Source organism: Schistocerca americana, chromosome 3 (genome assembly GCF_021461395.2).
Source record: "Schistocerca americana isolate TAMUIC-IGC-003095 chromosome 3, iqSchAmer2.1, whole genome shotgun sequence".
Taxonomy (NCBI): Eukaryota; Metazoa; Arthropoda; class Insecta; order Orthoptera; family Acrididae; genus Schistocerca; species Schistocerca americana.
Genome location: NC_060121.1, coordinates 305972304 through 305985010, shown reverse-complemented (window position 1 = coordinate 305985010; position 12707 = coordinate 305972304). Strand labels below are relative to the sequence as shown.

The window sequence follows — 12707 nt, the reverse complement described above, 5'->3', positions numbered from 1 at the left end:
ATGTTGTAGACTGCACACCATTACATAAAGTTTTGTGAAAGTGGTTAATATTTGATATTCCTCATTTCTCCCATTGTAAACAATACTGAAACTATTTAACACAATAAAATGGAGTACATGTTGTAGATGATTCAGAGACTGCACATACAAGAGCATCCTAACAGCAGATACTATCATTCTGACTGCATTACATAAATGTCACAAACAGGTAACAGTAGAGACAATGGGCAAAATGTGGCCAAAATCTTCATCACATATAATCCATGGTCTTGTGGAGTAATAAGACTAAGAAAACATAAGGAGCAAATGAACAAGCTCATATTAAATACTATAAGCTATATCTTTTATATTCTAGAATTTCAGCTCATCGTATCAGACAATTTCAGTGATATGAGCATCCCATTCATTCATTTTCAAACAGTACTGCCCTGATTATTTTATTAGTCACTGGAATGAAAATATTAACACTGGAATAGAAGATGTTTCAATTAGGCTACTTCATGAATAATGCACCTACAGAAATTGCATGTGTGCTCCAAAATTTATGATTCCAGTTTTAGATATACTCGATCTAGAAAATACTTTCATGAGAAATGGGGTAGTGTAAGGTCAGGAGAATGGCGTGCAGTTTGAATGTTGCTTGAAAGGCAAGGTCAATGTGATGTGAGAAATATTTAGTTGAACCACACACTTGCACATCATACTGCAAACAGATAGCTCATAGGATTCAACCATCATAGACTGTGTTACGACAACTTGCTGCTCTCCGCCCTTCATGCATTATTGTGGCAGAATGGTTTCCTTCATTTACTGATGAAAAATTCAGTTTCATCTCATATAGCACATTTGGACGAGATTTTTGATTTTTATTGTATATATATGCAGGTGTTTGACAACATTCTCCATCAATTTCTGCCAGGTGACTTGAATCACGACATACAGTGGACATGGATATGTGGCTCTGAAACTGACAGTAACTTCTCAATTCAGCGAAAATTTATTTTCTGCTTTTATGAAACATGGAACTGTTCTCAGTACCACTTCTAATAGTGCCATGTTCTCTTTTTTGACCATGAACACGAGTGTATTAAAAGAAAATTGTAGAAAACAGACAGTACTACCTGTTCCAGCACTTCACAGTGGAGGTTTATTTTTTAGTACACAACCCAATTTTATCACATACATTGAAAAAAGATGTTGCATGTTCTGTGGTGATGTCCTTGATGCAGCATACCCTCAAAACAGCAGTTGTATTAGTTTGTGGTTTGCCTAGTTGGAACACAGTACCATGAAATTGGGCAAGAACTATAAGAGATAAATGACTGCACTAACTTGTAACATGGTAGAAGGATGTTGGAAATGTACATCATATCAAGAAGTTGGTCTCTAAGTGGGATGATGCTCAACATTAAACTATACCACTTGAAATTTGTCAGGGTGTCTCTATATATGGATTTATTGCTTGTCCTTACTTTGGCAGAAGTACAATTAAACTGCTGGACAGCACACCATACCAGTCCATGTCTATTCATATCTCACACACTGGCATACGATTTCAGGTGTCAGCATTATTAAGTGCTTATGTTGGGCAACTATGAATGCAGAACCCAGTACGTGTAATAGAACCCAGTACGTTGTCCTCGATGGTGAGTGTTCACTGGAGGTGAGGGTATCATCTGGAGTGCCCCAGGGAAGTGTGGTAGGTCTGCTGTTGTTTTCTATCTACATAAATGATCTTTTGGATAGGGTGGATAGCAATGTGCGACTGTTTGCTGATGATGCTGTGGTGTACGGGAAGGTGTCTTCGTTGCGTGACTGTAGGATACAAAATGACTTGGACAGGATTTGTGATTGGTGTAAAGAATGGCAGCTAACTCTAAATATATATAAATATAAATTAATGCAGATGAATAGGAAAAAGAACCCTGTAATGTTTGAATACTCCATTAGTAGTGTAGCGCTTGACGCAGTCACGTCGATTAAATATTTGGGGTAATGGCAGTTGTGGGGAAGGCGGATAGTTGTCTTCGGTTCATTGGTAGAATTTTGGGAAGATGTGGTTCATCTATGAAGGAGACTGCTTATAGAACACTAGTACGACCTATTCTTGAATACTGAGGTCGGAATGAGGGAGGACATCAGAGGCGGGCTGCTAGATTTGTTACTGGTAGGTTTGATCATCACGCGAGTGTTACGGAAATGCTTCAGGAACTCGGGTGGGAGTCTCTGGAGGAAAGGAGGCGTTCTTTTCATGGATCGCTACTGAGGAAATTTAGAGAACCAGCATTTGAGGCTGACTGCAGTAAAACTACACAGCCGCCAACTTATATTTCGCAGAAAGACCACAAAGATAAGACAAGAGAGATTAGGGCTCGTACAGAGGCATATAGGCAGTCATTTTGCCCTCGTTCTGTTTGGAAGTGGAACAGGGAGAGAAGATGCTAGTTGTGGTACGAGTTACCCTACGCCACACATCCTACGGTGAATTGTGGAGTATGTATGTAGGTGTACTGTGAATTCATTTAACAACGGTGATGATAGAAACAGGATAGTTCACTGAAGAGTCTGTTTGTTCTCTTGTCATCTGGGAATAAGGATGCATATCATTTACTGCCTGCCACATAATCCTCTGGTTACCTCTGAGCATAATTTGTCTGTTTTTATCAGACCTTTCAATGTTACATATCTCCTTTCATCCACTGCTTTTAATACCATGCAAGGATTACATTTTTGTGCCTCATTTGTTTTGTTATAGTTCACATGAAAAGCAGGAAAATCTTAACATGTAGATTTATGTACATGTGTATTTTTGTATGAATCTCAAGATCTGAAAAATAATAAATGCCTGAAAGCCTATGCATGTCATAACCATTATTTTTCACATGCTTATGTGCCACTACTTTGCCTGAAAAATATGTATTGGTTTGTCTCTCAATCACTATTTGTATTCCATCTAAAACTTAGAACTACTATAAAAGATACTGCTTTTCTTTTTTATTTTGGATTTGTCCTAGATTTACATTTTTCATCAAAGAATTTGTAACATTTTTAATAGTTTCCTGAATGTATGATGTTCATATTAACTTTAACTTTGAACCTATGTTTTCTTCCCCTTTGTTACTTATTTTGATGGCACCATGATATTAACAGAATTCTTTCCCTTGGTCATGAATAACAGAATGACATTTGGCTCCTTCAGAATTTCTATTTTTTTCTCTTCATTTATGATGAGTGACATTTGTTCCTACTACTCAACACATACTGTTTGTTTTTGCATAGTGCTGTCAAATAGACAGTCATCTTACAGCAGATACTTTCACAGCCATTATTTTCAATCATGCAGATTTTCACCAAGACTGTCACCTTCTGGATTTTTGTAACCAAATCAATGTAGCCATTTTTCTTTCCACAATGGTTTGAGAACTTTCCCCTGTTATGTCCAGTAGGTATTGAGCCTAGAGTTGTTGCCTGCTATTTGGACACATTATCAAAATATTGTGGAAAGAAAAATGAAAGCATTAACTCAGCTGCAAACCCAGAAATTTTAAAATCATCAATTTCACTGAGGAAGTGTGGAGAAAAGTAGTTCTGTCTCTTGCTGTAATTTTGCTCTTGGACTGTGCGAGAAACAGATTTATCTTGTAATTTCTGTTGACAACTGAGCTCAATCCATTTTAAATAAATTATGTTAAATGGTGATAACTATAAATGTCACGGTTAACATGAAAAGTGTAACAGTGACAGAATCATAACAGTTAAAAAAAATAGTCACCTTTTTCAATGTGATATGGGTAACATTCTTGTGCTGCAGCTGACAGCATGTCCAGTACATGCAGGTAGACAGTACACCGTGCACTGCTGTTAGCTTCCCATGTATAATGCTGTAGAACATTCATCAGACCTCTCGCCAAATAAAGAACCCCTTGCTCTGGATTATCCTGCACAAAAATCATGGAAAAGTGCTATTTAATTTCTGCCATGGATTGCAATCCGCAGCAAAGTTGAAGGAAAGGACTGGTTGATCTTGAAACATAAAAATTGATATTTATAACCATAAATTATATACTTTTCATTCGTTTGTAAAAGTGTCTATTAGCTGTATAGTTTTAGAGCTCAGTATCAATATTCAGATATTTTAGATGACCCTCAAACTGAAACTACAACTGAAGAAATGAAACTTCCTTGCAGAGTTGAAATGGTAAACCCACTATGATTTGGACTCAGACCTTTGACTTTTGTGGGCAACACTCTACCAACTGACGCACTCAAGGACTGCAAAATGGTCAGACTCAAAGTTTGGGGTATGTCGGAACACTCACTCTGATGCACAGCATATACTGTAAAGTTAAAATAGGGGGGAAAAAGAATTCGTGCAGAACTATTCTCATTATATCAAATTCACTTTTGTTTCAGTCCATTGTGAAGTGTATGAAGTGCATCACTGAAGAAATTAGAGCACAGTTTGGCTAATTTCAGAAATTAAAAGATATCATTTCACCCACACAGTAACACAATAAAACTAGACTTCATTGTCATGATTCTCTTTTAGTATTGGAGCTCAATGTATTGCTATGAAATTTTTAAACTGTTTTATAATTATGCATGGACTAATGGCTATTGAATTTGCCAAACAGCACTCAAAAGTCATTCAATTCACAATTAATAAAATATTCCAGGCTATTACGCTGTGGTCAAAGAGATTTCACTTTAAAAACCGACAGTTCGTCCCCATCTGCGGAGGACATTTTCAAGGGGGACCACAGCTTTGTTGAATGTCCAGTTCACCCTGGCTCGCTATGACTACAACAAAATTCCACTTCCATGAGCTACCACACACTCGCATGATGTCACATGTTTTGATAAGCAAGCGAAATTGGCTGTTGTCGATTGTCACCATTCCATGGTGGAAGACTGGTACAAATCATCTTCAGCACTAGAATCCAAATTTAATTCAATTTCACGCCCTCCTCCTGCCTATTGAAATTCCTGGGGTGTTTCACAATGTCTATGGCCACTCTGAATAGCCTTCTGTGGTATCCGTTTGTGGCTGCCAGTATTTGAATTCTATCAGAATGAATGTGGTGGTCTCACGGCTGTAAAGCATGTTCCGCAACAGCTGACCTGTCAGTCTCCCCTCTTCTGCAATTGCCCTTGTGCTCTTTGAGTCATTTGTGACAGTTCTTTTTGTAGTACCCATGTACACCTCCTGAAAACTACCCGGAATCCTACAAATTCCAGATTTTTCCACCACTTGGCGAGCATCCTTGGCCGATTTTAGGTAATCCTGATTCTTCCGAGTGGGTGTGTAAATTACCACAATGTCACGCTTTTTTAAGATTCTTCCTATGCAGTCAGTCACTTCCTTAATGAATGGCAGGAAAGCTTTTGATTTCACTGGCGCTTGAGCATCGCAATGATTTCTCTTAATACTCTTTTCACCTCAGTGAACGAATAAACATTCTTGGGCAATGCATTGGTGAGGTATTTTAATTCTGCATCATGCAGCTCTGGTTCATAGATTTTTCTTGCTCTATCCGCTGATATTTTTATGATGCCTTCCTTTTGTCATGGGTGGTAGTTAGAATCTCAGTGTAGGTAACGGTCTGCGTGCATGCCGTTTTGGTAAATTATTTGGACCAAGATACCATCTTCTTTCTTGAAATCTAGCACATAAAGACAATTTAATCTTCTGCCTGCCTCCTCCTCCCTGGTAAACTGAATCTTGAGAACAATCCAGTTCCTCCCTGCCATGCTGCCACAAAACTATCGTGTCAACCAAGTAACGGAACCAAATATTCGGTTTCTTATTTGCAGTTTTCATTGGCTGCTCCTTGAATTTTTCCACAAAGAAGTTCGCTATAACTGGGCTTAAGGGGCTTCCCACAGTGACACTATCCGTCTGTTTACAGGATATTTTATTAATTGTGACAATTTCAGCCATGAAAGTTTACATTTTACAGTCACTGAATTGTATGACTTTACAACAACAATCAAACAGTTTTGTACTGATTAAACAGAGAAAGAGAGTTTGCAACTATCAAATTGCTAATAAATCTGGAAATATATTTGATGGGTATTTTGATAAATACTTGCAACTAATTTGTGATGACATGTCTTATTTTTGGTTTAGTGACAATTTACAACACATTCTACAAAAATAAAAATATGTATTTTGAGGTAGTGAGATAATGCTGTTGCTCAGTGTAGATAGTGAAAATAAGTTGGTCTTTTCCTAGCAATCTCTCCATAAATATGTTGTATATTTATGTTTCTGTGTGATGATAGGCATTGTGGCTCTTCATGCACCCTTGCTTATCGAGACTTCTTGGTCAAGCCAAGTCTGCTGCTCACTATGTTTTGGGGCACAAAAAACAGCGTCAGCTGGTAGCTACTTTGTAAGTCAAATGTATTCATTGCAGGTGACTATTACCAGCCTGCTATAAAGTTTTTCAGCTTCTTCTCAACGTGTGTCATCTGTTTACAAAAATTACATAAAAACTTGATTCACAAAGTGTTTAACTGGTCTTGCATCTGCTGACAAATTTTATGCTTGAAGTATACCTTTATTTTGGTTGCATTACATTTTCTCTCTTCCTCCTTTTTGTTACTAAAAACAAATAATTTATTTTTTAAGGGTACAAAGCATTCTGTGTCATATATAGGTTTTAACAATAATATCACACATTTCCTACCTTCCTATAAATATAAATATGTCTAGTGTAGAATTAATGAAAAATACCTGAGTACAAAAATTGCCTGAGGCATTAGCTGAGAAGGATGTAAGACAGGGTTGATGCCTAGTCTGCATGTTATGCAATCTATACACACAACAAGCAGTAAAGAAAACCAAGGAGATATTTGGAAAAATGGTTAACCTCTGAGGAGAAGAAATACACTACTGTTTGTGAAAATTGCACCACCAAGAAATAATGGTCTAAATCACTCCAAAATCAGAAGACAGTGGAATTATAATAAGCGATTAAGACTTCAGTGAGGAGGCATGTACATAGGCCCAGCAGTGCTCCCTTTTGTGTATCCCAACAGCGTTTGGCCAAGCCAAGCTCAGTTGGTGCAGTCTGTGTCGTCATAACTGACAAAAAAGCCTCATCCACGGTATTGACTCGACTTTGTGGAGTGCTGCAGTGGGTGTGGACATACCTGCATCGATGGCTTGACACATTCTGCTTAGGACTGTGCTGGCGGCACACATGACATTGCACTGACTTCCACTGTCCAGAAATCAACACCACCTCAGACTTCTGTGGCCTTGTAAATGCACACTTCCTACATACTGAGGGGAATCTGAACAGCAACCATTCCATCATGAGATGTCTTAGAGCCCCAGGCACTGCTCCTCCTGCAGGCAGTTCCACATGCCCTGTTTCAACAGGACAAAGCCTAGCCACAAGAGGTGAGGAATTTGTAAACCTTCTTTGAAGAATGACGTGTTCAGCTGACTCCCTGGCCTGCACACATGTCTGACAAGTCATCCATCAAATACATCTGGGATATGGTCGTTCAGCAACTTGTTGTTCTGGAGCTCTTGCAACAACTGTTGACACTTTATGGATGCTCCTACAAACCACATGGTAGTGTGTTTCCCAACACCATATCCATGAACACTGGTTCCCAGTTATGACGTCTGGAGGCTCTGAATGCTGCGTGTGAAAGCATACTGAATTCTGACTGTCAGAGTGCATATCCAGCTCTGTACTCCAAATTGGTGTATTGTCAATACTGTTAGGTTTGCTGATGCCATTATAATTCTATCAAAGATGGTAAAGGGCTTAAATAAAAACAAGCTGAATGGTATGGACAGTTTCTTGAAAAGATGTTATACACTGAAGTGCCAAAGAAACTGCTATAGGCATGCATATTCAAAAACAGATATACGTAAACAGGCAGAATACTGCAAGTGTCTGGCGCAGTTGTTAGATCAGTTACTGCTGCTACAATGGCAGTGATGAAATTACAGTTTTTCCCATACAACCATTTTATGAGTGTACCATGAATTTCAGGAATACAGTAAAACTTCAAATCTCCGACATCACTGTGCCCGGAATAACATCCTGCAAGAACAGGACCAATGATGACTGAAGAGACTTGTTAAACGTGACAGAAGTGCAACCATTCCGCAAAAATGTGCAGATTTCAGTGACGAGACATCAACAAGTGCAAGTGTTTGAACCATTCAATGAAACATCATTGATGTGTGCTTTCGGAGCCGAAGGCCCGCTCGTGTACCCTGGGTGACCGCATGACACAAAGCTTTACTCCTCACCTGGTCCAATCCACACCAACATTGGACTGTTAATTACTGGAAACATGTTGCCTGGTTGGACGAGTCTCGTTTCAAATTGTATCCAGCGGATGGAAAGTGCAGGTATGGAGACAGCCTCATGAGCCCATGGACACTGCATGTCAGCAGGGGACTGTTCAAGCTGGTGGAGGCTCCAAGTATCCTGTCTGATCAACTGCGTCCATTCATGTCCATTGTGCATTCCGACAGACTTAGGCAATTCCAGCAGGAGAATGCAAAACCCCACACATGCAGAATTGCTACAGAATGGCTCCAGGAACACTCTACTGAGTTTAAACACTTTCGCTGGCGACCAAACTCCCAAGACATGAACATTATTGAGCATATCTGGGATGCCTTGCAATGAGCTGTTCAGAGATATCTCCACCCCCTTGTACTCTTACGTATTTATGGACAGTGCTGCATGATTCATGGTGTCAATTCCCTCCATGGTGTCAATTCAGACATAAGTCAAGTCCTGCCAAATTGTTTTGTGGCACTTCTGCATGCTCGCAGCAACTCTACACTATATTAGGCAGATGCACCAGTTTCTTTGGCTCTTCAGTGTAAGGTGAATTGCTGCATAACATAATAACTTCAATGTAGTGTAGTCAAATTGCATCATGTGATGCTGACAGAATTACATCAGGAAATGAGATGCTGAATGTAATAGACAGGTTTTGTTATTTGGGCAGCGAAGTAACTGACCCTGGTATAAGGAAACAGGAAACAAAATGCACTCTAGCAATAGCCAGAAAAGGTTTGCTTACTAAGAGAAATGTCAAATATAAATTTTAGTGTTTGAAAAGTTGTTCTGTACCTGTTTGTTTGGGGTTTAGTCTTATAAATAAATGAAACATAGATGATAAGTAGTACAAACATGAAGAGAACAGAATCTTTTGAAATGTTGTGCTACAGAAAAATGCTAAAGATTATACAGCTCTTGAAGAGGCAGTGAAATGAATTGGGGAGAAAAAAATAAATGGCACAATATGACAAAAAGAAAGGATACATTGACAAGACACATCCTGAAGTATCTATTTGCTAATGGAGGGAAGTATCATGATACCAACTGTGGCGGGGAGATTGAGGCTTGATTACAGTAATGAGGTTCAGGAGGATGTAAATTTCCATTGTTATGCAGAGATCAAGAGCATGATCTAGTGTGAAGAGGTGCATCATACCAGTCTTTGGACTGGTGAGACTGATGACGATAACAATGACGATGATGACGACGAGGATGACCACCACCACAACAACAACCTGAGTTACTTCATTTGCAGTATTTTAACAATGATTTACAATATGTTTCTAAAATCAGTTTGCTTTCAGAGGAAAGTACACACAAACGTGAAAGTTCATAATTACTACACATTTAGTTTCTATGCTGAGAAAAATCAATTTTTTTTATTCATTATCAATAATGTGTTTCACCACACTGGATACAAAAACAACTTCCTTTTTCTTAAACTAATAATGCACTTTTCCCATGGATAATTCTAACCAAACAACTTTAATCAGTTCATATGTTATATTTTTATCTGCATCAATATAAAATTATGATGTACAATGTCTGACTTGAGAATTCTGATGTAGGTGTATCTATAAAAGCAACTGGTACTTACTGGCACTACCAATAATGTTGACAGAAAGTGGCATAAATAGGAAACAAGATATGCTTCTGAACTCTTCAGCTTTCCATCCACTTCCATTGTGGTTGGTAACTCAGGGATCAGACTTAATGCTGCCTTGAAACATGCATCAGCTGAAAATCAGGAAGTAAAATGAATGTAATAAATAACAAGTACTAATCTCATTGAAACACAATTTCTGTAATTTAAGCAGCATTGTTTTCGCCAGAATTGAGTGTAAGCCTGTCGCCACACATTTATTATATGAAGACACCCGAAAGACCTTGCGTTATCATCACAAATGGATGATTACAGTAAGGAATCTGAGAGTTCTTGAAGTCAGTAAAATAAAGATAATAGTAAATAACAAATTACAATATTACTTTTACATTACTATAAATTAATATAATTTGTTAAGTAGGATACAACAATTGTCTCTTCAAGGTAGGATAATCACTTTAGATCCTCTTCCTCCTCCAGTCACTCTCATTGACAAAGAGATCATAAATTTCAAACACATTTCTTAAATCTTTATGTTTCAGTGTGTTTCAATCTCGCTTGTAGTTTTCTTGGCCAACTTTGGGTCTGAGATTTAGATTCTTAGAGTAATTTTTGGCTTCCTCTAACAGGATATCAAATGCTTCTGCTGTCCTAAGATTCACAAGAGCTCTTTTAGAACATCTATGGAAGTCTACTGAACATGTCACTCTGGCTGCATTAAAATTTTATTCTGGAGAGACCTCACTAGCTCTTCACAGAGTCCAAACACTTCAATACAGCCTTTCACATAAAAAATAGTCTCCAACTTTTCAAGCCATGTTGCATAGTCTTGCAGGGCTGGCCATCTTTTGCCTCTAACTGAGCAGAGAAGATCTTCAGTTCTGGTACATTGTTTTTCATCTCATCGAGAAGTGGCATTAGGCATGTTGCAAGGCATCCCAGCTGTGCTAAATAATGTTCATGTCTGGGGAGTTTGGTGGCCAGGAGAAGTGCTTAAACTCAGAAGATGTTCCTGGAGCAACACTGTAGCAATTCTGGACATGTTGGTTGTCGCATTGTCCTGCTGGAATTGCTCAAGTCCATTGGAATGCACAATGGACATGAATGAGTGTAGGTGATCAGACAGGACAGGATGCTAACATATGTGTCAACTGTCAGAGTCGTATCTAGATGTATCAGGGGTCCAATATCACTCCAACTTGTGAGGTAACGGGTGAGTTGTGGCGCCCTGAAAATATTCTAAGTTTGGAGTTGGCATGGCCGCATGGGTTGCTCGGCAAGCCAGGGCTTGTCAGCAACCGTGTGATGCTGAATGTTAGCCGGACCGAGAGCAGTAGCCCCAGCGCATGGTCCAGGCTGATCGCGTGGCTGGGAATTCCATATTGAAGCTGGATCGAGGACTGCATTTTGTGTCGATGAAGGAGATTTGTATGCCGGGCTGACTTTGTGAAACCATAATGGCAAACATCTCACAGTTCACATAGAAATTAATAATAACCAAAGGAGTCATGATACCTTAAAAAGAAACATGTATATTACTCTTATTTGTATGGTGATTCTGATGGTGTAATTAGATTTTCAATATCTTTATTAGTTTAAAGTTTAGTATCTGACTGTAAATTATACAAGTAACACCCAGCAATGAATTTTCAAAATCTAAACGGTTCATCCGATTTTGTCGATCAATGTGTCTTTAGTTAGCTATTAGTGTAAATCTAAATTGGTATGAATTACAGGCATGTAACTTGAATAGTACATGAGTTATTGGAGGTAAAAGTGGCCAATTACTATTGATCGCATCTGACCACAAGTACTCCACAATTACACGAAAAAATGGTAGCAGCATGCTTACAAATATATTTATTCCTCTATGTCTTTTGTTTATATCCGATATATACTATTCATGAAGAAATTGGTCAAATATTTACTGTGTTTTAGAAAGCACAGAGACATTAGGCTACTGGCCTACTTTTGCTTATGTTTATTTGATTTGATGTGTTTATGTAATTAATAATGTGTGTTAAAGCATGTTTATGGTCCAGCTGTAGGAATATTTATTTAATTTCAAGTTATTTAAATGTAAATACAGTATTTTGTATGTGTTTCAAGATGTCTGAGAGTGTGCGTTGGCTTGGAGGCATGGCGGGAGCGCTCTAGCCACTCATAGCGTTCGTTACTACAGTGGGTGACTACTGAAGTCAATAGAGAGACTGGACGGAAGTGGGGGAGGAGCATCGGGTCGCATGGGACAGGGGAGTGCTGGAAGAGAAGGCGCAATGGATGGTCACAGGAAATACTTGGAGAGTGTCGAGAAGTTTGCGCGTGGTCGCAGGAGATAGAAATATTTCGTAGTGCCATTTGTGCACTTGTGAGATTTCCGTGGCTTCTGCAAGATGATGTAGTATGCATTTAGAAGTGAATATCTCACGAGCAATGTTGTTGTTCACAGCTAATTATGTGAAGTAGGACTCTATTGTTTCCCTGTTACTCAACTTATATTTTATTTAAAATTTCTGGCCATCAACACCAATAAGTGTTGTGCAGACATAAACGGCATTCTTAAAAGTATTTCCACTATGATACTCATCATTTAAAGTCATTAAAATAGGACCCGCAAATTTTATTTAATTGAAATCTTTCATTTATTAATTTCTATGTTACTTTCAAAATTCGCAATTGCTGAGCGATAGGAACATTCGACCATTCGATTCATGTGTATATTCATATTGTATACTGCAGACTCAACATTACTTGGCATGTAATGTGGCAACTACGTA

General features: G+C 38.5%; 1 protein-coding gene across 4 annotated transcripts in view; it reads right to left on the bottom strand.

The window, feature by feature from the left end:
• Window positions 1-12707, bottom strand: part of LOC124606757 (VPS35 endosomal protein-sorting factor-like) — a 99466-nt gene that overhangs the window by 2042 nt on the left and 84717 nt on the right. For all 4 annotated transcript variants that reach the window (XM_047138807.1, XM_047138810.1, XM_047138808.1 and 1 more), the window contains 2 exons: window positions 9925-10064; window positions 3773-3938 (listed from right to left, as the gene is read on the bottom strand). In XM_047138807.1, the coding sequence (XP_046994763.1) occupies window positions 3773-3938; window positions 9925-10064 (306 nt within the window). The remainder of the gene's footprint in view (window positions 1-3772; window positions 3939-9924; window positions 10065-12707) is intronic.